The 27,278-nt window shown below is 35.0% G+C and overlaps 1 protein-coding gene across 8 annotated transcripts in view; it reads left to right on the forward strand.

Annotated features, from left to right (window-relative positions):
• Positions 1 to 27,278, forward strand: part of LOC123269366 (latrophilin Cirl-like) — a 256,846-nt gene that overhangs the window by 154,938 nt on the left and 74,630 nt on the right. For all 8 annotated transcript variants that reach the window (XM_044734995.1, XM_044734994.1, XM_044734996.1 and 5 more), the window contains one exon: positions 14,985 to 15,107. In XM_044734995.1, coding sequence (XP_044590930.1) covers positions 15,011 to 15,107 — 97 coding nt within the window. In that variant the 5' untranslated portion in view covers positions 14,985 to 15,010. The remainder of the gene's footprint in view (positions 1 to 14,984; positions 15,108 to 27,278) is intronic.

The raw sequence follows: 27,278 nt of genomic DNA on the forward strand, positions 1-27,278 counted from the left end.
AGTCCTCCCATTCTATCATTTATTTTAGTACTCCGTATATGTGTCCATAGATTTGATAATCATCTGTTAGATTCGAAATTCGCGCATTTAGTGCATCAGTTTAATTTCTACGGTAATTATCGAAAGTGCATCGATTGTTTTGTATTACTTGAATTGTTATCGAAACTCTGGCAAATAGAGATTATAATTCCCGATATATATATAAATGTATTGACAATAAATGAACGGATCGAGGATTGTCGCTGTGTGAAAGTTTAATATTATTGACGCGACTTCTATTGATACAGTTTAACTCTTCAATATAAAATAGATATCTTCGAATAGTTTTTGTCGTGTTAAATTGATGAGTTTTTTTTTTACGGAAATGGAGTGAATGTAAAGTATGGAAAAGAAAAATATTTTTCTGTTTTACTTCTCACATTTAATCATTTTAGAGTTTGAGATAAGTAATGAAACTTTCAACTTTATGATATAAAAAGAATTTTATTCTCGATCTGTTGAACCGTTCGCTTTCCGATAGAATGATTTCCACTTTAAACTTTGGAAATTATTATTAAGTAAATAGTAAAATATCTAATAAAAGTTTTTCAAAATAAACTTCGTTTGAATTAAAAGTACTTTAATAAAAAAAAAAAAAAAAAAAAAATTCTCTTTAAAAAAAAAATCATTTTTAATGATGAAAATAAAGTTAGCCGACATCTAAAAATTTATATGATTTTTTTTATTAAAGAATTATTACAAAAAATTAAAAAAAAATTTTTTTCATTTGTTAAAAACTTCAAAAACTTTAAGTGCAATTTTTTAAAAATATTTTTTAGTTATAAATTAATAAATTAAGCAAAATAAAAAAATTATAACTGTCGGCTAACTTTATTATTATTTTTTAATGAAAGAGGAAAATTTTTGATCTTATAATTTTTATTGATTAAAAATAATTAAACTTGAAAAAAATTTTTTTTTCCTGCTTTTATTTATTTTTAAACGTGATCAAAGTTAAGGTCTTTAATATTTTCCCAGAATCTGATCAAACCGAAACTTTCGGATAGGAAGTTGAGACATCATTACGGCAAATTTTATAAAAATTACGTCACAAGGCCAAAAAAATTTTGATTTACTCGACAAGACTCCATGAAGAAAAGTATAGAACAAGATATGAGGCGAGAACAATAGCGATAAAGACTGTGTGACGAATGAACCGAAAAGAAACTTGATTCACGCGCATCTCGAAAACATACTTTCGTTTATTTAAGAAGAATTGAATTCCTATCAAAGCCGAGAGAGGAGATACCTGAATAATAGAACAAACTAGCATAGAAGCAGAGAAAGAAAAACTGAAACTACCTGAGAATATTGTACACCTCAAACGTATAGAACTAAAATCCCGTGATATAGGTAGAGGAAAATATATATGAAAGCAAGGTTGGAAGTTTGAGCCGTAGCCGGTCTGGATGGAAGAGAAGCTGAGGATGAGGCCGAGGCTGTTCACCCGAGCATCGGGATAAGCGGATTTAAACTCGGCTTCTTATGGAGAATGGGAATCTAGCAACAATTCTAACAGGAGCGAGCCCTCTTCAGGCGTCTCATCTCCCTATACTACGCCATTACCGACCGCTCTGCTAATACTATTCTTGCCGTACAGGGTTGTACGGTGGCCATCGCTATAGTTATACCATTAATGCACCTTTGCTTTTTATAACCACAAAAGTCGCCCTCGACTCATCCAAAGCGGACGCTTCAGTTGCTACAAAAAATAGTACAATGTAATAATACAATGTTTCGTGTTTCCTACTTCGAAAATTGTACTTCTCAGTTCTCGGGACTGGACTTACCGGCGGTTAACACGTCTTATGTGGCATTTGTGAAATTAGACGCACTCTGGACACTCGAGAGCTAATACTTTGTTTCATTGTCCTGTTGTCAACAAAATAAGGGATTTACAACAATATTGTCGTGGTAAATCTTCTAAAAACATCAATACGCTACTAAAACTCTCAACTCAACATTTTTTCTTTTATTATTATAGTCTTCTCTCGACACTGTCTGAAATAAAGCTTGTATTATTATTCCAAAAATTACAAATTCCGTAATATTATTTTAAAATAACAAACTTACGAACTGGAATAATATTTGGCGTATTACCCAAATACAGACCGATGACCACAGATGTTCACCTGGACCGGCTACAGGTATAAAACAAATTTTTTCTCATCCGTTCTCACTTAAAGTATCTACTTCTCGCCTCTAACTCCCTACCCGGGTTCGGGGCCAAATAAAAATATAAATCTGTTATGTTCACAACTTTATGTGGATAATATTCGTTTTAGGTCTTTATAACCACCAATAAACCCATTATACAATATATTTTCACGTAATTACCACGTAAATACAAACGTACAGTATTGTAAATCATAATCTCTAGAGTTAACAAAAAATCACGCTCGAATTCTAAATTCTCGGCAGTAAAACGTTTTCCAAAGCTTCTAATTTTAATACATTACAATAAATCTTTTTTTTTTTATTGTACTGAATAATTTATTACACTAATAATGTCGTATATGATCAATTAAGATGTATTTTTCTTGTTACATCTATTTTAAAAAGGATTTAGAAGATTAACGGTGTCATCTTGTCAGTTTTTATACTTTAAAAAAATATTAAATTAAAAGATACTTACAATATGTACAGTTATTACAGATAAATACCGAGATTTTGAGATTTAGAAATTTAATTAATTCATTTTTTTTATTTAATAATCTTTTGGAATAAATTTTAAAAATAATTTCACTGTTATAAGTAAAATAATATTAATGATAAATTAATAAAAAAATTATCTCAAGTCAAATAAATAATTTTAAAATTATTTTGAAGAGTTTTATCGGCTTGAAAAAATTTTTAAATTAAAAAATTTAATTTAATTTAAGACAATTAATTTTTTTATCACCAAAAAAATGTTTGAAGCCTTGAAAAATTATCAAAATATAAGTTCCTAATTACATTATAGTTGGCCAAATTTATCCAACAATAATGAAGACATTTTTAATTTGAAAACCACGATAACAATTAAATTATTGAGGGTAATATCGGATAGTCTGGTCAGCATTTGAATGATTCCCCTGAGCGAAGTATTATCAATCATTGGTGGGCGGTTTTGAATAAAAACCCGGAAAATAAACCAAAATATTAATCCCCCGAGTATTTTTTAATTCGGAAAAGCGAGATGAGAGTGAACCAAGGGAGATAGTTTTGCACAGCCAGCTCCCGTGTGCTCGGGGTTGGTCCCAGTCGCTGCGGGGGTCGTCGATAGGCATAGCAGGAACTCGTCGCACGGGCACACGGCACGGGGGAGGTAAATAACGCGAATCGAAGGGGCGAGGGCACGTCAGAACGCCGATGATTAATATCGTTGCGGCATGCAATCGGATCAAACGCAAACTCACACAAGCATCCAAACATATCCACACATAACAGGTTTACAGTGAGCGGGCGCAGATGGGAACATGAGAACAGTATTAGTATTAGGTGTCCTACTGATGGCAATAAGACCAAGGGAGAATTATTCATGTTGCCATAGAGATCTATATCACGATAGCAGACGCTCCGTTCTAGTCAGGTCTAGTCTAGTCTAGTCTAGTCAGCCTGCCCTGTCGTATCATCCTCACCCACAGGATTCGCTGGTTATATATAAGCTATAAACTATCAACCATAGATATAGAGTACTGACTACTGATGACTGGGTTGCATCCTATGCACCCACGCCAAGAGCTCACTTTGTGGCTGCTAAAAGTCGACTCACTGATTATCGATCGCCTTTGATGATGCCTTATGAGCCTTACTAATCCCTTTAGACTCCTATTGCTTCTTTCTAATTAGCCATACTGTGATATAACCAACGTACATATTATTATTAAGCTTAATTTGCGTCAGACATTACATTGTGTCTATTCGCTTTGTCTTAATTAATTAGTCGTTTATAATGACAGTAAATTTTTGGGAAAAATATTTTTTATCTTATAAATTTATATGAATATTAAAAAATTTCCATCATTTTTAAAATTTTACAAAATTTATATTATTAAGAGAATAAGAAATAATGACTCTTAGTAAATTGCACTGTACTTTTTTAACTATTGACGTTTTTAAAGATATAAGCTCATCTTGATGTTACACTCATCAAGACCTTTCATTTGAGTACCCACATCAATTTTTCATATATTTATATACATGTATATATGAAAAATATATCAAAAATGCATGTGGGTATTCAAATGAAAGCTCTTAATATGTTTAGCATCGAGATGAGCTAATATCTTTAAAAAAAAGTCCATAGTTAAGAAAGTACAGTGCAATTTAACAAATATCCCGTGAACTATTGACATTTTTAAAGATATAAGCTCATCCCGATATTACACTCATCAAGACCTTTCATTTGAGTACCCACATCAATTTTTTATATATTTCATATATTTATATACATATGTATATATGAAAAATATATCATAAATGCATGTGGGTACTCAAATGAAAGCTCTTGATGAGTGTAACATCGGGATGAGCTTATATCTTTAAAAACGTCAATAGTTAAGAAGGTACAGTGCAATTTAACGAAATTCATTATTTAATAAAGCAAAATTTTATTTATTTATAGTTCACAAGTCACGGCAGTCACATAGTGCAAGATCGCTAGTATATATTGAAATATTAAAAGTATAAATTTATTACTATTTTACAACAAAAATATAAACTTTTTTGATTAAAAATTTTCAATACAATGAACCAATAAAATATTTATTAAATTAAATTTTTTACGCCGGTAATATTGTTAAATATACAGTATAAAAATAATGAAAAAAAAAAATTTAATGAAATACTTGAGTAATCTCCCGGTTGGGAAATTTAGTGATTGAATAAATTTAAAAAGATGGATGGATGATCAATATATACTCTGGGGATTATCAAAATGCGCAAAATGAAAATATATACATAGTAATAGATAGAAGGCTAGATGAATTCCAATATACATACATATATGGCCAGCGAGGAATTGATAAACATGAATATCATTAATACAACGTATAAAAGCTCGGCAAATGTTGACAATATAAACAAACTATAGTTTCCAGTATGAACAATGTTTGCCGACAAACTTGTTCGTCGAGGCGGTGCGACAAACATGAACACCAAATGCTCATCCGGTGTGTGAAAATGCTCCACGGGTTTAATTTACAAAGAGCCAGACCTGTCCCTGTCCCTCTCCCTATTCATCCAGTCCCTCATAGTCATACTCGACAAATTGTGGGTAATACGCACTTTAATCAGCAGAAACTGCGGCTAAAAGTAAACTCCCTGAATAGAATAAAAAACGCTTATTATATATCATATATTTATGTATAATATAATGATATACACACTCGTATCATTAACAAGTGTTATTCAAAGTCCAAGTTTAGTTCTGGTGCTCAAGACTGAGCCGCTGGTATCTGCCCGCGGAACAAAGACGGACACCAGAGGCAGACTAAATCGAAATGGAGGACAGTATGCACAAGTTCTCTTCACAGAATATGTATGGGTCCAGAAATGGGTACTACTCGAAGCTAGGACATGAATAATTTTACATAATGTATACCATATATAATATCATACATATACATCATATATATATATATATATTCCGGATTATGCCTCCGAGCTAGGTAAACGACACTACCGACACTACACTACACGTATACAGTTAGGCGTAAGGTATAGTTTAGACATACTCTTGCAATACATACCAGTTTCCTGCGGTCTTCCATATTGTAACTACACTGTACATTAATAGAAGAATTTATTAACTTGCTAAATTGAAATTATTATTGTTTTTTAATTTTAATAAATATTTTTTGAGAAAAAAAAAATTTTTAAATTCAAAATTCAAAATCTATATTAAGAGAATAAGATAAATTTTGTGTCCAGGATAGTCGTATGATAAAATTGGTTTTTTAAGTGAAATTTAGTGTCATTGCAAAGATCTTGACTTGAATTTGTGCCTTTTCAAGGTTTTTATTTCATTCTCACCGATAGTTAATTTATTATGATAAATATTTAGGCTGCATTCGAAAATGCTCTATCTCTAAATGCATAATTAAGAAATGACCTTGTATCTTGTGAACTATTGACATTTTTAATTAAAGATAAGCTCATCCCGACATTACACTCATTGAGACCCAACAACTTTCATTTGAGTACCCACATCAATTTTTCATATATTTTATATACAGGGTGTCCCAAAAGTCACGGACGCCATTGTAGCATCTGATGAAAAAAATAATTCTAAGACGAAAAGTCCTTAGCCATTTTTCAATTAACCGCATAGATAATTAATTATTAATTAAAAATAACGTCTCTTTATTTGTTAGAGAGAGAGCGCCAGTGTCTAGTAAAGCATGTGCCAAACAAAAACACAACTAACTGTATGACTAACTAGTTTCTATAGCTAACGTAGTCACACATATTTACTTACACATTCACACGTGCAAGCGTCTTCGTTGGAACGCACTTGACTTGACACTAGCGCTCTCTCTCTAACGCATAGAAGGACGTTATTTTAATTAATAATTAATTATCTATGCGTCTGATTAAAAAATGGCTAAGGACTTTTCGTCTCAGAATTATTTTGTTTATCAGATGCTACAATGGCGTCCGTTACTTCTGGGACACCCTGTATATTATATAATTATATATATGTATACATGAAAAATATATCAAAAATGCATGTAGGTACTCAAATAAAAGCTCTTGATGAGTGTAACATCGGGATGAGCTTATATCTTTAAAAATGTCAATAGTTAAGAAATTACAGTGCAGTTCAACAAAATTCATTATTTAATAAAGCAAAATTTTATTTATTCGTAGTTCTCAAATCACGGCAGTCACATAGTGACTGCAAGGTTGCTAGTTGACACTCTTAAAGAAAACAATCTCTTATAAATAATTATCAGTCTTTTTTTTTATAAAAAGTAATTTTTTTTTTTTATTGAAAAGTATCAAAAGTGAATTTTTTTCAGTGTATTATATATTAAAAAATCCTTCTATCAGTTCACACAATATGTTACAAGGCCTCTCACATATTAAACATAATCCATCACTTAATCCAGAAAAAAAAAAAGGCAATTACAACCCTCTTGAGTTAAAATTATATAATTGAAGGTTTTTGGAATAAAAATGATGAAGATGAAGATGGAGTTTGGAGCCGGACCAGAATCGATCCGTCATTAGGACAGAGGCTGCTCCTTTTAACTTTATCTCCCATTCCTCAGAATATACATATATAGCAGAGTCCGTCTTATCCACGTACTTGCAGTGTTCTCGTCTGATGGCCGAACCGTTCAATTGGATTACGAATCCTCGTCGGATGTACGAGGGTTCAGTAACGATGCTCAGCAAATTCAGCACCGATTAACTTTCATCACCAAGACTAAAACAAAGTCCGTCTTTACTTATCGTCTGGTCTTAACTTGCCTCGGAAAATTTTATTTCATCTAGATCCCGGCTTTTCCACCCCTTCTTTTATTTTATTACTCATCCCTTATCCTCGTCCACTTTTTTATCCTCATATTCCGTTTTATTTTTTCTAGTCTGCCATACTTATATTATTAATCCTGTTTGCGTCTGATCCCCATGGTTACGCCCAGAAATGAACCGAGATATGCGTGCCCGTTAGACATTACGCTACATAACATGCCGTTTCCAAATCGGAGACTAATTTCCAAGAAGCCTTTACTTTTATTATTGCACAAGTACAACTCGTTCTTTTCTTTAGTCGGACTAATGTCACCAAACAAGTCATAGTTACTCGCACTTTACTTTTTAATAATATACTTCAGCGCAACCTAACCCCTTATACGATATAATAACGAGTAAAAATAGGTACCCAAGAGAAAAAAATTCTTAAAAAAATGTATAAAAATTTTTAACAATTAAAAAAGATTTTTTCATTTATTAAGTATAAAAAAATTACTATAAATTATTGACGGCTTTTTTTAAAAAAATTCATGATTTTTAAAATTTTAAATTAAGTTAATTTTTTAATCATCGTACTAAAGTTTTTTTCGCTTAATCATTTTTTTAAATTATTAGTTTCTCTAATTTAGACAAATAATATCTAATTTTCAACCAAGAATCTTTAATTTAAATGTAATTTTAAAGTTTCTGATTATGAACGCAAACAAAAAGAGTGTTTTGAAAAAAGAACTATAAAATTTCCAAAAGATTTCTTTAAATTTTCGATTGTGTATTTAAAACTCCGAGATTTTTTCCCACACTGAAAAAAAATTAACTTTGTTCAAGAGAAAAATTCTTGAACCAAAGATATAATTTTGAAAAAGATAATTGTCTTAAATCAAGACGAAAAATTCTTAAATCAAGTAAAATTTCCTTAAATCAAGAATATTACGTTCTTCAAAATTATATAGAAAAAATAATTTACTTGAATCAAGTAAATAATTTTGAACAATTTTATCTTCTTGATTTGAGTAGAAAAATTCTTAAACTAAGAAATTTTTCTTGGTTTAAGTCAATTTTATTTGATTCAAGAATTTTTTGTCTTGATCCGCGGCAATAAAACTCTTAAAAATTATTTTCTTGGTTTAAGAACTTTTCTCTTGATTCAAGTTAATTTTTTTTTCTGTGTATATACTTGATTCAAGAAAATTTTTTTTCTTTGCAATAAAGACTCTAAAATAGCATAACCTTATTTTTTCACAAAAGGCAAACAAGACTAATTTGTCCATAGCATAATTTCCAAGCATATCAATACTTTTTCGATAGCATTTACTTGAACTCAACATCAACTTTTTTCCACATACTTCATTATCATTATTATAACCATACTTTTAAAATACACACTTGATAACGAGTTCGATTCCCACGAGTGCATATGACCCAGTAGCAGTGTACTAACCATCAGAGAATCATTACCAATTGCTCCTCTAAGTACATTTATTCACCCAACCACTTACTTATATTTATAAATAAAACGCTTGACTGTTTGTTATTTAACCCAATAAAATATTTTTAATTAACACTGCGCAATCGATGTGATATCCGATAAGCCGAGAGCAACTTGGTAATCATCATTGGTGAATATATATTTAATTGGCAATTGGCAATTGACACTTCGGCTGGATCTAGATGAATTTTGCTCGGTAGCAAAAGCAGTGACACAGTTAATCTTTGTACTTACGCATATGATATCTCGTACGGCACACATATAAATTTATCGTTAATATATTATATTGAACCCCTCGGAGCTCGTACATCGGGCTGGGCCGGTGGTTGCTGGTTGCTGTCGGAGATAGAGAGGCGATGCCGGTAACCGGGAACCGGGAACAAGAAGAACAAGGGAGGAGAGCAAGAGACACAGGTACGGTAGACAGCTACCGTGCTCGGAGCTCTAGATGCAATGATTAAGAGTGATTCACGGTCCGTCCCGGACAGATGGCGGTTGCTTTCCTAATGAGTCGTAATTAATGGTTTAGGTATGCGTGTAAGCAATACCCAGTCACACTTTCTCAGAAAGCCTTTACTTATATATATATTAATACAGCCTTAATATAACTTTAACTTACCTCAACTTAACTTGTACCGATCGGCTGCTCAAACATAAATACTTGTATAAATATAAATATAAATATATACGGACGATTTTCAACTCAGCCTGGTGATGTATAATTCAAGGCAATAACACCTTTTTGCTTGCTTGGTCGCAAGGTACCGTTACCTACCTTACATCTTCAATAATGTGTGTATAAATTCTCTTAATTATTTTATTTTATTTTATTTATCGCTAATGACTCGGTAGAATCATATATAGTCAATAATAATGATAATAATTCGTAAAAAAAACTTTCACTTGTGGCCATATCTGAAAAATTCATGTCCATAGATGGTCTGTTAATAAAATTAGCCATATATGAATTTTAAACAAAGTTAGTTTTTAAATTTTCCGCTAGGTGGTGAATTGTCGCGAAATCTTCTCCTAACTAGAGACTTAACTTTGAAATTATAAGTTTTAAATTAAAAATAATTTTTTTTGACTCTTAAGAAGCTTATCAGACGTTGATTTTTAGTTTAATTATCTAAATAATAATAATAACTTATGGCAAAATAATAATTTGCTTGCCCGGTCTCCAGATACCGTTACCGACCTTACATCTTCAATAATATATGTGTAAATTCTCTTAATTATTTTATTTCATTTTATTTATCACTAATGACTTGGTAGAATCATATATAGTCAATAATAATGATAATAATTCTTAAAAAAAACTTTCACTTGTCACTAAATCAGAAAAATCCATGTCCTTGTATAGCCTGTTGATATAATTAGCCATATATGAAGTTTAAACAAAGTTAGTTTTTAAATTTTCCGCTAGGAGGCGAATTGTCGCTAAATCTTCTCCCAACTAGAGACTTAACTTCAAGATTATAAGTTTTAAATTAAAAATAATTTTTTTTTACTCTCGAGAAGCTTATCAGACATTGATTTTTGGTTTAATTAACTCAATAATAATAATAATTTATAGCAAAGTGATAATTTATAAAAAAAAATTTGCAGATATAATCCAGACAAAACATCCAAGTCGTTAAAGTATTTAGAGATCGCGTGTATATAAGTAAAACAGGATCGAGGCCCTTGTTGACGAGGTGAACTGGGGAGGGTGCTCAGTAGAAGTAGAGGAAAGAGAAACCCGGGTATTGGATAGAAGCTCGTGATGAAGAGCCAGAGAACTCACCCGAGAGAAAGGGTTAGGTTCAAGTTGAGCTTCGACGAGTTCTATCTAACTTGCTAGAGCAAATAACACCTGCCGTTCGTGTCGTGTAAACTTTTGCTCAAACTCTTGCTCAATGCTCCTATATATCCATCTACCTCGTCTATATATTAGTATATCTATACATCTATATATATATATATATATATATAAGGACAAGGAGGTTTATCCTTTTTCCTCAACTCTTGTTCCTTCAATCACGATTCACTCTCATTCTTTTCCTCGCTCTCCACAATCAAAAGTTACTATCGATATCATTCTCTCTGCTCTATCTATTCTACAGTGTTGTCAGTATTTAGTTGGGTGTTGGAGCAGCCATAGTTTTTGGTGAGAAGTTCGCTCCGTGATTCTCGAGTTAAATAGAAAGGAAATTGTTTTCTTTCTTGATTAACCAATAAAACAACAACAGCCAGCGGAGTTATTTATTAAATCATTTATTTCTGTCTTGTAACTCCTGTAATTACATATATTACATTACGGTATTGTATATTGAACGCCATATCAGTTAAAACTCCCTGCAAATGAACAATAAAAAGTCATTTAGTTGCTTAAACGAGTAAGGAAATTATTTAGAAAGTGTAGAAAGTGTTAATTGCCTTTTCGACCGGCTTGATTCGTTATTGAGTTTGTTTCATATATGTAATATCTTTTTAGTCAAATGAATAATTACTGTTTTTAGATTTATGCGTGGGTAATATAACTATAAACTAAATTGTTATTTTTCTTTCAAACAAAAAACACAATTATAATGTCGAAAGATTTTTCTTTTGAAATTTTATTTTTTTTTTCCCATTGCATCGAAATTTTCTCAAACTTTTTGTCCCAACTATCCAGTAGGATGATTTATGTCTCATTGCATGTTTAGAAAGTTTTACACAGCAATATAACTAATATAACCTTCAAAAAGTGATAAATTAAATCAAATAAACTTCTATTACTACAATTATTTCCCCTCTTCAGTGGTTATATTAACACACAAGCTTATTGTTAGAGCGGTTAGTCATATTCAGTTAGTCATAAATATATTCTTATATTCCATATATTACATATTTATTCAGTAGATATGACATTAACTATATGTATATGTATATATATGAGAAAAGATATTCGCGTGACCCATCAAGGGCGGCTAAGACCTAAGACCAAGTGATGATAGTCATATAGATATAATATATGACAAGGGACATGGGGTTTATGGTTTAAGCCTAAGGAAACTCGTGTCATATAACATACAGCTAACAACTTATAACGGAATGCATGGTGTTCGCACTTCCGGTTGCTGGTTTACTGTCACGCGAATTATTCTTTTTATTCAGCCATTTTTTTTTCATATCATTTATATTAATAATAATAAATGTTAAATAAAATTGACGGTGTCCATTGTCCATGTAAAGACCAATTGTTGACAGTAGTTTGCAATTTATTATTTAAATTTAAATTACAAGCCGGCAAACGCTAACGAGAAGAGGATATTTTCAACAAAGAGAATAATGTTTAATAATAATAAAAATGATAATTCGAATAAAATAGTTATTTATTTATATAGCACGAATATTACCACAGTAAAAATTAACTAATAATTACTCGAATTTGTAACGAGAAAAGGAAATTATTTTGTCAGAGATATTTTTACCACAAAACGCCGGATAATGTAATTTTTATTTTTGTTTATTATTCGGGAGCATTTAAAAGATAATTCCATTATTTGTATTAATAACATGATATAATAATATAATATAATGTGATTTAACATGACCGTGCATACCACAGCGGGTTTGCGTAGACAAAAGACAAAAGACAGTACCCATGTAAATAATACAATAAAATCGGGTCGCATAAACTCACACGAAGCATTTAATTGCAAAACATACCACGTACGTGTTCCCGAGTACAAGCGTTAATTCGCGGGTCTTTTGTTCGGGAAATCAAGTTCCGATCTACCGTTTATAATAGCGCCATTAACCCTTTCAAATTGGCTCTATCCACCAGACTACTTTTTTTATTTTAATTTTTATATTTTTTGACGAATACTGTCAATTATTATTATTATTATTATTATTTTAAACTTTGGAAAGTCAAAGGATTATTTTTGTACGAGTTAATTTTTTGTTTGATTTTTCATGAATTTTTTCCGGGGATTACTTATGGAGGCATGTGCCAGATACTCAATATTCACTGAAAAAAATTAATTATGACAAAAAAAAAGGTCCACTTGGATGGACATGTGGCATCTGGTGAAACAAAAAAATTTCAATTTCTCCAATTGAAGAAAAAAAATTCCTCCGAATTAATTTATTATTATTTTAAAAATAAAATTTTAATCCTCACAAGTCTAAAATTATAATAATCCTCATAAATAAGGGTTACACTCTCTCACAAGCGAATGTAATTATCTCGGCAGCAGTGGCAGGACTAAAGGAGAAGGACAATGATAATTGAATGTTAACTCGTAGCGGGAATACTGTCGGTTAATCGTTAGTATACCTAGATATCTACCGGCGTCGGAGATCTTCTGCGTGTACACTCTACCCTCTGCTCTCTGTCTCCTGTATATCTAAACCGTGGCCACATGTGTAACAGTAACTAACACACATACGTACAATGTACGCCTATATCTATAACAATATCTACAGGAACACATTGACCACTCGGCGTACCAGCGTTCGCCGATGTTAAACGCATTACGCATAATTAATCCAATGATGCTATCGGAAACCACAACCCGTCGATGCGATGCCTCGTGTATTATATACTACTATTAGCCCTTTTTCTCGGTATCTCCGTCCTGATGCTCACTCTCTAACTCTTACACACAACTTCCTTCTTCTATTCTCATTATCCAGAGTTAAGTATCAGCTTCTGCTTCTACTTCTCTCGGTACACGCATTCATACACGTTAGATCTACCAGCAAAACAAAAATCCTCCGCTATTTCCTACTTCTCCTTCTCCGTCTTACTCTGCTCTGTGCTACTTGCAATCTTACAATATAAATATAAAAAAGGAATAAATGATACGAATGGGAATGGGAATACTGCCTCGAGCATATACATTCTTCTATCATCAAAGTCTCTCGGTCTTTAGCTTCTTATCCCTTGATTCCATTCTTAAGAATCACGATTCGATTGGATTGGATAAAGTGAATAGCAAGAAAGAGAAGTTCAAATAACCCGGGCTGGCTCTACACTCTACACTCTATAAGCTACACTCTAGATAGAAAGAGGGATAGAATATCACATATAACATACATACTATATTACGGTTAAGAAAGACGAGCACAGTTGAGGTGATAGTTCTCCTCGTACGCTAGTACGCTAGTACGTTAGTACGCTAGTACGCTAGTACGCTAGCCTAGCTACTCGATCCCTATCAACCACGCAAGATTTTACATGCACTCACACATGTGAAAAAGACAAACGTACCGACTCTACTTGCTGGAAGTAAAGAACCAGTGCACCGAGATTAACTCTCGGGACTTAGACTTAAACTTGCTAGCTCCCATCTTCCATCTCAGGTTATAAGATCTACATACATATATAATACATAATACTTTCTATGTATTCGGTATTATATTGTACGTGCCCGTAATGAGTCACTGAATACATTTCCTGATTGGCCGTCTCTCTCGCTCTTTCCCATATGGACGACTCCTCTTTGCTCGCCTCAAAGTTACTCAAGTATAATAATAATGGGCACGTCATTATATATGTATCCTCAGGATATGGCATTGTCGCTTTTCACTTAGACATAAGTTATTGTCTGACGCGCACATTGATAATTTGTTAAAGATTATTGTGTCAAATAATTATTTTCCCATAAAAAAATTACTTTTGGGTGTGTGATTCATAGAGAGAAAATTTTGGTCGTTAGATAAAAAGTTTGGGCTAATTACAGGGCATTACCTTTTTTACCATTAGTGGAGACGTACATTGTGTATAATTCCGGGTTTTGTTCACAATCATTGACAGAAGTATAATGGAGAGATTAAACGAGTGTCACTTTATATAAATTATCGGATAAGATTTTTTAAGTACAATTGTAATGGTTCTTGTGCATTTGATGATTTAGAGTCAGTGAGTATGACTCAAGAGCTTTTGTTAAGAAATAAATTTTTAACTTTCAAAATTTAATACATATTTTCATTTATTTATAAATAATTATTGTTTTTACTGTTTCAGGCGTAGTCAAAGCTAGAGGCCTCACCATGGAGTGCGGCAAGGGTCGGCGGAGAGGCCTACTTGGCAGTTTAATCCTTGTCTGGTTTTTCATCAGCGATTGTATTGTCGCGACACGAGAAAGAGGTGAGTTTCTTATTTTAATTATTATTATATCTCATTAAATTGTACCGGGAATTGTTGAATTCTAATCAAACATTCGTACGCGAATTGTGGGCGTGTATTTATAACTTGATGAACCCCGAATCACGTAGTTTAATTAAACATCACGTGATTACAATAATTGTCGGGACTAACGACGGAAAATGCATCAAAGACAAATTAAATTTTAAATGTACGTATACATGTTTATATAAATTATAAAGGTGTACGTAGCGATGCGGAAATGTAGTTTAGTCTGTGCACAGTATAGAGAAGAGGGTAGAGCTTGCACTCCCGTAGAATAGTAAAGCTCCACTCTGCGTCTGTTGGGAGCGGTGGAAATAAGAGTAATAGTAGGAGTTGAGTTCAGTGCAGAGGTAAAAGGGTGCCAGAATGAGGAGAGAAGAGCTAAAGCATTAACGAGCGGGTCTCTCGAGTGTCTTGAGTTTATAAGGGATCGAATCACGTGGTACACACCGATATAAATGTTTATACAGATGTAAATGTTGATGCGCAAGTTTAAGTGGATAGAGACAGACATACGGCGTCTCCATGTAGGTCTTCGGTTGAATTAAAGATACTTGTTCGAGAAAGACGGATAACTCAAGGCTTAAGCGAGGGCTAAACTAAAGATGGACGGGCGGCCTTCCATCCAGTCCTCCCTTCGTGTGTATGTATGTATGTATAACCCACTAGCAAGGGAACGGGTTGAGATAAAGAGAGGTTGTAAGGGTTAGTCTCCCTATCCTATCTATTCCTTGGCGATTACTTTATACCTCGTTGCACCCAATCCACCCAGTAGTACCAGTACCACCACTATGCGTTTCTCCTGAGCTGAATTTCTACTGTGCTGGATCCCTCGATTCGACTGCACACATATTCCACACTCACCCTCACCAGAATATCTCATTCCCTCGCTCGAGCCTCGCTTTACATCTCATCTTGTATCTCAGCATCATTTCCGTGCTTTCTCGACTCGAAATGTCTAGGCTTCTCTTATATTATATTATATCCCCACATGTGTTGTGTGTTATGTGTTATGTGTTATGTATGTGATGCATACCGTTACGGTACATAATATATGTATAATGCGATGAGCGATGAGCGATGAGCGACGAGAAATGATGGAATGTTTCGATGATACTCGATGAACAGAAGCCCGTAATCTCATCACGCATTTGATTCCATTTCAATAATTCAATTCAGAAGATAAAATTCCGTCAAATGCGATCTTTGAATTAGTTTTTTTTTTATCGGGGAAATTTAAACACTGGGATAAATTATCATTAAGAGCTTTGATGTGTTAAATTCTTCAGAGTACACATCAGTTCTAAAACTAGATGTGTGATTATTATGATTGTGATTGTGATGGTTAAATTAAATGATATGATGATGAATCAGAAAAAAGTACCTTGTTATGGTGTTTTTCTTTGGAGTTTGTTAACCGGAGTGTGACCATTGAGATGTGAGTAATAAAATTTGTTTGAAATTAGAGGTAGTTGGCTTTTAGCCGTGACGGTGAAAAATAAACCGCGAATCTGTGTGTCGTTCAAAGCGAACTTGTGTCCTATTTTAAAGTAAAAAATTTTCACAGTATGTTTGTTGTTTACTTTTTCTGCAGCACTTTATTCGCCCCGGTGAATTTTTCCGCAAAACAAACATCTGGTAAAATGTACGCGAACATAGTGTCGAATGTCGGTCAGCTGGGAAAGGGAATCGGTTGGGTAGAATGAGGAGAATAATATATTTGAAATAAAAACTTAACGGGCGTACCATAAATTATATATTTATCAAAGCTCTATCTTGAGAGTCCAATTGCTGAGCAATTTAAAAGCGTTAGAGAGAGGAATAAAATAGAGAGGACAGTGAACATTACATTGGTGATGCTGAGCAGAACGTTTATCGGCAATTCTAAAGCACTCGAGTGTGATCTGATCGTTAGCGCATTTAAAGTGATTTACAAGGCAAAAAACTAATCGAAAAAAAAAGCGACTGGTAAATTAAGAAAATAAAAAGAAAGATAAATAAATGAGAAAAAGACAAAGACAAAGACGAAGAGCCTGAGATAAAAGTAAATCCAAAGCCGCGAATATCTCCAGCGATCTTGAGCATGAACGACAGGGCGAATCGATCTTTTTATCACACCCAGTACAGATATTCTTGCTCCTCCGTCTTATCCCCAGTTTATCCTCCTTTCTCTCTTTTTTTTTTTTTTTTATTTTTACTCTATTTTATTTCATTTCATTTCTCCTCTCACGGTTATTTTCGTGAGGCGTCCTGTTATCTGTTAGGCTGTTCCAATAGAATCACCGGCCCCATAATCGATTTCCGATTTTTAGAGTCCCAGCTACTTTTCACCGACAAGTGAAAAATAACTCGAGAATAAGCTGGCATTAAGTTACCACCCATTCCGAAAACTCCTACACTCTTGAAAGTCCTTAAGAAAAAATTTCGTGGCAATCACTTAACACAGCCAAGTGCGAATTGGGTTCTTCTCTTGTAGAACTTTGAAATTTAGAACTTGATACAACATCGACAAACTTTAAACTCCAAATTATCATGAATCATGACTGAATAAACTTATTTTAACCACCAATTTTCTTGATTGCTACTAATTAATGACTTTAATTTCTTTAGACTAACATTTAAAAGCACGCAAATTTACTTTGAGCAAATACGAAGTAAACTTGTGAATAAAAATACACAAAATTTCACAAATTTTCCTTGTAAAAAGAAAATAAAAACCTCATACAGGAGCTTTTGAGCTCTTGCTTGAGAATAAACGGAAAGAAATCAATTCATAAAATATTATTGTGTAGGATTAAACTTGAGTTAAGAGTACTTGTGCTTTGAAGAGCCGGCCTGGGGTTTGGGTTTGGGTATGAGTATGAGTTTTCAGTTTTGCGAGGGCGAGATGTGCCAGCTTGAGTTAGAGGCTTCTCTGATGGTTAGATTGAAAAAAGTGTATATAAACCACACGGATATAGGTATAGGTATAGGTATAGGTATAGGTATAAATATATAGATATAAATATAGAGTGTGTGGATACGACGGGCTGAGATATAGCGATGTACTTTACATAAGAGATGAGAGAGGTAAAGGTACATGGGGAGATTCACTACCGGCGATGAGAGTGCGCGGCTGAGGCTCCAGTACAGATACAGAGGAACAGCTCTCCAAGTGTGGAAGAAAAAACGATGGAAAGAGGGTGAGAAGGTGGGTTGACACGCGCCGATCGATTCGCCAGACGAGAAACAAGTATCTCCTCGTAAAACCCAGCTTATCCCGCAAAATTCTAATATTTATTCATACCCTCGGCAGCAGCGGTTAAGATCGCCCAGCCGGAAAAGCGTTCTCAAAATCCCCTGGGTTCCTCCTACCAAAAGTAGATCCAAAGATCACCCTTTTACATCACGTTACCGCATTATATTCATCACTACCACTGCTCTGCATCAGTTTTATTTACTGGATCCAAGATTCGAGCCTCCAGACTCCCGACTTTGGATTAAACTTCCAATAACACTCGAAAGAGAACTACTCGAAATAAATTCCATTTAAGAATACCCGGCTCTGGATTAGAATTAGAAAAGCGACGAGGGTGTTTGTAAGACCTGAAAAATTTCTCCACATGATAAAAAAGCCGGGTGTCAAAAGCAGATAATAGACACACGTTTGGGCTGATGAGTTGCTTCAGCTGAAGCTCCACGGAAAAAGAGCCCCAAAAAAGTGTTGGTGTTGACTACGGGCTTATAGAATATAAAAATAAAAGTAATGCTGTATTGCGAGAAGCAAAGGAACCACCGCTGAAGAATTTATGGGCAAAACAAGGCAAAAAATAAAAATAGAAGCATCTTTGCTGTAGAAATAAAAAAAAACGACTTGGCATTAGGTTGGTGGCTGGAAGAATCGAGAAGAGACACTGCGCCTGCTAAGTGGTCCCGACTCGGATCTATCTGCGCCTCTTCCTGACTCAGCAAACCTCAACTATACTTATATGTGTGTGGTTCTTTCTCACTTGGACTGGACTGTGCTAGGAAGGATCTCGTAACCCGGTAATAAACTTCCGTAGCACCCGCTCCAATCTGTCGACCGGTCTACTGTACATCCGGCTGGTGGATACCTACTTTCTCGATAGAGTAAGAGTAGACGTCAAAAGTTTCGGATACAACGTGTGCCTTGACGATGAAATTGACTTGTCTTCTAGCTTATGGCTGTCAATTATCCGTCTTTATGTACGTTATTTTACCAGAAAAAGAAGAGGAAAAGAAGACGTGCCCAAATTAGTGCAATTCTAAAATCCACTGTGGTATTATATTATATTACTGTATGTTTTTAGAGAATCGCGGTTACGGTAAGATGGAAGGACAGATAAACTCGAGGTAATTACGATCATTTGGGGCCTGAGGTGGTAATTTCGGCAACAGATCCACATCAGATAATTAAAAAACAAGTATCATTACATAAAGGGGCTTTGATACAATACAATACACTACAATATAACACAAAAGATGATACGTTATTGTTATTGCTCTATTTCGAAAACACAAAAGAACTATCTCGAAAAAAAGTGTATTAATTTGGGGCTTCTAATGGCTCAATGACCGAAAGTTTGAACTATCCGTCAGTTGTTTTTCGGCTAAATGGATGACCATTTGAAAAGAACGAAATCGAGGGAGTTATTTGACGACTGATAATAAAAAACTCGGGAGTATTATCGGTATAATTTGAGGAGCTGGAAAAAGCAAAAGCAAAAGCGGTATCAGGATGAGGACTGACGAATGAGCTGGCTCTAAATCAACAGTGGATTTATCAGAAGAATAGGATGAAAGCGAGAACTGAAAACACAGGAGCCGAGGGTGGAGAGCCAAAAGCCATCAGAGAGTAGAGAACAAAGCCGTGTAGATGAAGAGGATAAATGTGATGTGATATGGTTGGTGTCCTTGGTCGGCGTGTCCCAAACGACCTAAAGGGTGTCAATGAAGCCCACCGACAGCTGGATGCCGGAAGTCTGCTGGACAAAACACGCCAGGGATGTCCACCTTAATATCCATCAGGAGGAGATAACACGTATCGCTCCGGGTTTTCAACGACGTCATTTTCTTCCTCCGCTCGCTGAGAACGAGGGTGCTGTGGCTGTGGCAGGGTGTGTGGTATATGGTTACTTGTTCCATTGCGAACAATCGCACAGCCCATCCTTTGTCAGAGCTTTGGTTGGTAGTCGCGATTATCGCCCTCCCATTTATGTCTCGGGTGATGTTCATTCTCGTCCTCATCCTCTTGTGTCTATGTTACTCGCTAGCCATCAAGGATCAGAACAGGACAGGAGGATGTCACTCTCGGGCTATAAATGGATACCCTTCATTAATTGAAAGACAACTTGAAAGAAACTCTGGTTACTGAGTAATCAGTAGCAGTTACTGAAATGTTAAATCCCCGATCCACAATTTCATTCTCTCATTTAATCATCACTTTAATTGCATTATTTTTTGCTCTTTTAATTTTTTGCATCACCCGTCCTTCTTTCTTGCTTCCCTCTTTTTTGTTTATACATCGGTGGATTTTATCATCTACTCTGTACTCCTCTACGTGGCACTTGCGCGATCACAGCACAACTACCACTCTTTTATCTGCTCTGGTTGCGTTCATTTATCGGTATTGTTTCTCTGTTCTAGTGAATTGCAAACAGCTAGTCTAAAAGACTCGAGTAAATTGCGCCGGTGATGAAAGGATCCTTTTTTACTCACCGTGTTTTTTCGACTAAACAATTGAGCTTAATCTGGTGACACGAAAAGCGAAGAGATTTCGCTGAACACGGACTTTTCCACATGCATTATATATTACGTGACTCTCGTATCGGGGATTTTATTAGTTCTATAAATGCAGATCCTGTACTGCCTCTAGCTTCCTCTCCTCCTTCAGTCTTTGGATATATTATATACCCTCTGTGTATTTCTATCGATCCTCCACACCCACCAAATTAATTTATCTGATTAAAATGCTAATTCAAGATTATTCTATTCCCGCGTAGCTGTGTCACTTTTTGCTAAAAATACAGGATTTCTCGGCGACTACTTCCAATGACAGTAAAAAAACATCTCGCTGCAGTATGCTAATTTTTAAGCGATACAAGCAAATTTTAAGTGCAAATACAAAAATAATCATCTGGAATAAAAATATTTTTAAGGTCACTATAATTTTTGCCTTGAAAACAAAAATAATTGAAATAATTTTGCGCACAATTGCTCTCAAGTTCACTCAAGAAATCGATTATTCGCTCAAGTATACCCAGATCTTTCTACTCAGTCCAATTAATAATCGCTGATAAAAGTTTATCGGGTGTAACTAAATGAATATTATAAAAGTGCAAAGTTTTATTTAAAAGTCCGATAACTAGCCGTCCTTTTCGTTACTTTGTATTATTTATTTATGAACAAAAGTTGTAAGAACAAGAACGATGAGTAATTATCGCAGTCCTTGGTATCAAGGTGTGTTTTAAATAATTCTCACTGGTGAATAAGTAATGGCTTACTTGCTATTATCAAGTTTACCGTGAAGCGATGCCATGGCTCATCCGTCTCTCGCTTGTCCAGTCATTCGGATGAGAAGAAAAATCCATGAAAGCAGTTCAAGGCTAATGAGCTAATGAGTAATCACAATACTCATTGGTCATAAAAGTTATCCAGGAAATTAAGGTTGATCCGATGAGTTTTCACCCTGATAAATTCCATTCTATTCAGTTAAACAAAAAATGTTAATCAAGGTTATTAATCAAGGGAAGACGATGATAAAAGAATAAAATTAACTTCTGTAGATCCTGGATGGTGGATTGACACACTTAACTTGCTCCGAGAACTTTTGTTCAATGTCTCTCAGCCTTTTTCCCTCGTTAAATTTTCCAATTCTTCTTCTACTCGTGACATTGTGCTTAGCTCGTCTATTTGTTCGCCGGAATAAATGGGAGCAAGTGAATACGAACGATATGCACTTTTCTTTGGCATCGCCAGCATATACATCGTGTAGAATCATCCAGAAAGCTCTCTAATTCCGAGATTCTTTTATTAGCCAATTCAGGTAGATTTAAAACTAACAACCAATTGAAAAAAGTGGCCTCGGTCTTTTTTTCTTGCTCCAGCAAATTCCCAGGTAGGAAAAGTCAGTACTTCAATTAAAACACAACGTTTTTTAAAACTATTTTCAACTCTGTTTTATTATCCATACCCATTATTAAAAAGTTGAAAAGAGTGCACTTGAACTCTTGATAAAAGCCTCCAATGAAGCCGTCTCAACGATTTTGTCTGCTCTCTTATAAAACCGGTACCACACTTATTTAATTCCTCTTATTCTTATAATATAATAAAACACTTTTCTTTCTCTTTTCCTCTTTCTCGATTATATGACGCCGAAGCCAGGAAAAACTATTTCTGCTTAGTACTTTCCTCGATTCGCCATTATACACCACCTTTTTATCGGGGAAAATAAAATAAAACGTAGAAAGGGACCCTTTCGTAAGCTTACCGTCGGAGAAGCAGTTAACACGCTCCAAAAAGTAAAGTCGAACGTAATCTATTTAATAGATAACGCCATGCCTCTACACTCCACTGAAAAACCTCTATATCTTTCCGCGGATTCGCTTTACTTCTACGGAACGGCATGCACTTTTCTGCTCACCCTCACTCTCACTCTCGGACTTGCTCTTCGTCTTGGTCTTCCAGTAAACTCTGCTCTCTGTGAGATAGATAGATAGATAGATATATTTATAGAAAGAATATATAGGTATATATATATATATATATATATATATATATATGGAGCAGAGAAGTGGAGACTACTCAGTGAGCAGCCAGCAGCTGAAGAAAGAGTAGAGTAGAGGAAAATTTAAACTCGCACCGTGAAAGGTATATAGACTTTTATACCTTTCCTTTCCTTTTCTCGGCTTTGGCTTTACTCTTACCTTCACTTGTACGGTGAGATATATAAGACCTAAGATGTTGGCGTACAAGGGGATGAAAAAGAGCGAGAGGAAAGAAGGCAACCGTGAAAGAAACGAGCCAAGTGGTAAGCTCGCCTGAAGAACGGGTACAAGGGTTGAAGCTGCTAAAGCGGCTGTTTCTGTGACGGAAAAAGGGTAAGAAATATATAGAAGAAGAAGAAATTCTGCCTGAAGTGGAAGACAGATCCAAGCGAGCTAAAAAGATAAATAAAAAATAAACCTAGGAGAAAATAAAAAGTTGTAAAATAGCTAACTTGTAAATAAATAATGAACCGTGCTTTCATCCCATTTTTTTAATACTGGCGTCCTAGATTGTCAGTTAATTTCAATTTTGACACTATGAATTATGATAATAGCTAGTCATCTATTCTCCTAGCTTCTCGCTCCATGAAGATGTGAAGAAACTATGTGTATAGGTATGCTATATGCTCGTGCATAGGAAGCGAGTCCCGAGTCCTGAGAGAAATGAAGACAATACGACGAAGACGAGCAAGGGTGACCGAAAAGCTGGTCTCTCGGGTAAAACCTCACTTACCAACACCCTGACAACAGCCAGTTCCAGATGTGAGCAACGAGAATACATAATTACAATGTCTCGACGTTTGGTACTGCGACGCTCAAGGTATTCTTGGATAGGAACTTGCACAGGAGGTTCTTCTCCATCTCCAGACAACTCCCGGTTATAATCTAGACAATGCGACTCTGGGGAGCTAGAAACGAGAAAAGGGACAACCGGTGGATGTTGCTGGATACTGGGTGGTCGTAGGTAGTAGCTCTATCCTCTTTGCTCCCTCCAGTGTGCATGTATCTAGCGTACAGTATGCTCACCCGGTTCCTGGCAAGGGTAGACACCCTCGTGCGAACGGAGATTGCGTCTGTCGATATGTATTTTGTCCCCAAGTCTGCGTTATTGATATGCTCATCCAACTGTTCGCTTGTTCGTACACTCACCAATTTAGTCTCTTAGTTGTTGACACCTTTGTACTCAATATTCCTTCCCTTCATCTTCTTCATCTTCTTCCTCTTCTTTGCCTTTGGTGAGATCATCAATAGAACTCACAAATATCTCTATTGCAGCTTGTCACCGGCTTTGATCAATACTCGTTAATAATTTCCTTCTGTCGGGAATGATGACTTTAAAATACACAAAGATAAAGATTGAAATATGTTGGTTTGTTTCTTCTCCTTCAAGAGGAAGGAACTTTTATGGCAACCAAAAACTGGTAGTTTGCAGAAAGACGCTTTTGTGGTAAAAAGAACCGTGACAAGAAGCCAAGAAGTGTGTTTTCATTTCTGAGGCAAGTTTAAGGTTCTTGTCGAAAGATAATAAATGATGATTCGTAGTTGTACACGCCTTGGTAAAGGAAATGAGAAGAGAAGAAGAAAGAGAGGTATAACCAGAGATACTAGTACCGAGGCGGTACAATATTGTCGTGTTGTTCTGCTTAACGTTTTGTCTGTGGCTTTTGAAGACACTGTAAAGACGACACACTGAATTGAGAGAAATAAGACAAGTTAAGCTGAAGCTGGAGTTTGAGAGGAGCTGATGTCGGAGCAAGGGAGAAAAGAGCAAGAATTTAAAGTAGTACAGTGAAAACAGAGTTGAAGGAAGGGCTCCAGAATGGTGTACTTGTGCTCAGTGTTTCTGTAGCTCCCGGTTGTTCTGGCTCCGCTTCTGCATCCACTTGAGTCACATTCCTCGAAACTTTGGGAAACAGTCGTCGAACCGTAGTATGTTTGGATGAAGCCCAAGAGCCTCAGCACCACCCACCACAATACTTTGGGAACGTAGGGCTGCTCAAGTGGTAGCCTTCGTGCATGTCAAGGACCACTGTCTGTTAAAGCTACGATTGATTTTTTTTTATTCATCCTCCTTATCTTATCACTATTATACCTTTTTAACAACTGTTTCTCACAGTATAAAACTATCAACACCAAATATTTCCGACTCCAGTGTAAGTATAAGCAATGGATTCATTCGGATAATATAATATTTTATTCAAAGTGGATAATGAGCCAGGATTTCATTTGATCCTCATGCTAAATTTATTGCCTCTGGTTTTCTTTCTTTTGGCCCTTCCCCCGAGAGAATCAGCAGAACGGTTCTTAAAGCGTTTTACTTTGGCATATATATTTTTTGATGCGACCATTAGCTTTTGAATTGCCAAGGAATCATCGATTCTCTCACAATTGCCGTCGTCTCTAGTCTGGTATAGAAAGAGGAAGCGGAGGAGTTATCTAAAAGATCTCCTCCTTCTACTTCTACTCCTCCTACTCTTTCTTTTTCGTTTTCTTTATTTTTCTCTCAAAGTATTTTTCGTGTCTTTTTGTCTACGAGCCTCTCTCTTCCTTGAGGAAAATAAAAAACCAGTGAATACTTTAAAGGTAGAAATAGCGCTTTACTTAAATTCTTAAAGTTATCCTATTCTTTAGCAAAGCTCCGTAGATTTATTATTCCAGCAAATCAATTTTATGAAAAGTCAAGTGTACTTGTGAGTCAAAGGTGCATGGAAATTATTCCTCCGGTAATATAGACATAGATATAGATAGATGTGTATAATGTAAAATCAAAGCTTTTGCTTAGAAACTTGTTACAAAGTTAGAAGCCTGGTTGTTTCCTGAAACCGCCAGACAAACAATATTGCTCGAGTATATGATCCCTGGATTGAAACGCTACCGTGAAAGTGTGATGTGTTGAACACCACCAGATTGGTAGTATACTGACGAAACTTGGTAACACTGGTATCTTTGTGCTCTAAGCGCAGCTGTAGATGGTGATACACTTCTGGTGGGATCAATCGCCGAAACACTGTCTACTACTGTTGTATGTTATATCTTGTTTTCTTGTTAAATACAAGACACCAGATATATAGATGCCTATACAGACATAAAAACCAAACTCAGGGTGTTTCTCGAGATAAATTGATGCGCTGGATCCAGATCCAGATATATTGCTCAAACGGTAATTATGCCAGCAAGTTAGAGGAACTTGAGTATGTCTGTTCGTCTTTAATGACAATTGGATGGCATCCAAACTCCAGACTCGTAATTCATGGCAGTCAACCGCGACAGTGAAAAACGGATATAGTGATAAAGAGAAGACCAACATAACAGTAGCTGGATTTTTAAAAATAATTCGAGTTTAGCGCTCGATATTTAAAGAGCTTTTTACATTCTGAAAGGATATAAAATATCCACGGGGAAAATAATGGCTAGGGGAATAATAATGCCGGATAAAGTGAAAATAAAAGAATAGAAAGAAAATCTATGGATTTTCAATTTTAACGTTAAAGACCAACGGCAATTTATTCTTTATCCCTCGATCAGGAGTGGTTCAAGTTAGGATCGAGGATTCCTGGTGGGTTGGGGGTGAAAAAAGCTTGTCGCAGAATGAAATCGGAATGAAATCAACCGAATAGAAACCTCGATTGATTCACTCACGTCTATATATACAGTTATACTGTTATACGAGCAAAAAATACTTGAAAGTAGAAGCTGAAGAGTAGAGCTGACTATGTTCATCTGGGGTTAGGTTTCATTCATTTTTCGATCTAGTTCACTCGATGCCCCAAACCAAAATCTATTGTTTAGTTGTTTTGTTTTCAACCTGCTATACTGTATATGTTTATATTGATTGTCATATTTATTTTATTTCATTTCATTTCTGTTAGTGCTGGCATTCCATGTATCCTATATATCTATATTCTATTTCCTATAACGAGCAATTTAAAAAGTCACGTGCATTTGCTTTTGATTTCTTTTGTTTGTTTGTTTCTGTCTCGTGAACCCCATCAGAAAAATTTCAGTTAAATTGAAAGCATCATAGATCTGAGTGTAGTTGACGTATTTATAGACCATCAACTTTCATTTTATCGTTAAATCGATCCCGGCAACTCCCCAGTAAATAAACGGCCAACTAAAAACAAACAAACAGATAAGACATTTACCCCCGAAAAATTTATATCCTAGATAGATAAATGGTAGTTGGTAATAGCAATGCCAGCGCTAACTACCATTGATTGACTAAAATCTCTCGACTATAATAGACTCGACGTTAACAAAAAATAAACGGAAATAGTGTCCATTAGTCAACGGCATATGAGAGTTGTTTCACCAGCGTGACAACCATTAATTTAACTTGTTGATGAACTTTCCAGACGCTCGA

Source organism: Cotesia glomerata, linkage group LG7 (assembly GCF_020080835.1).
Source record: "Cotesia glomerata isolate CgM1 linkage group LG7, MPM_Cglom_v2.3, whole genome shotgun sequence".
NCBI classification, from domain to species: Eukaryota; Metazoa; Arthropoda; class Insecta; order Hymenoptera; family Braconidae; genus Cotesia; species Cotesia glomerata.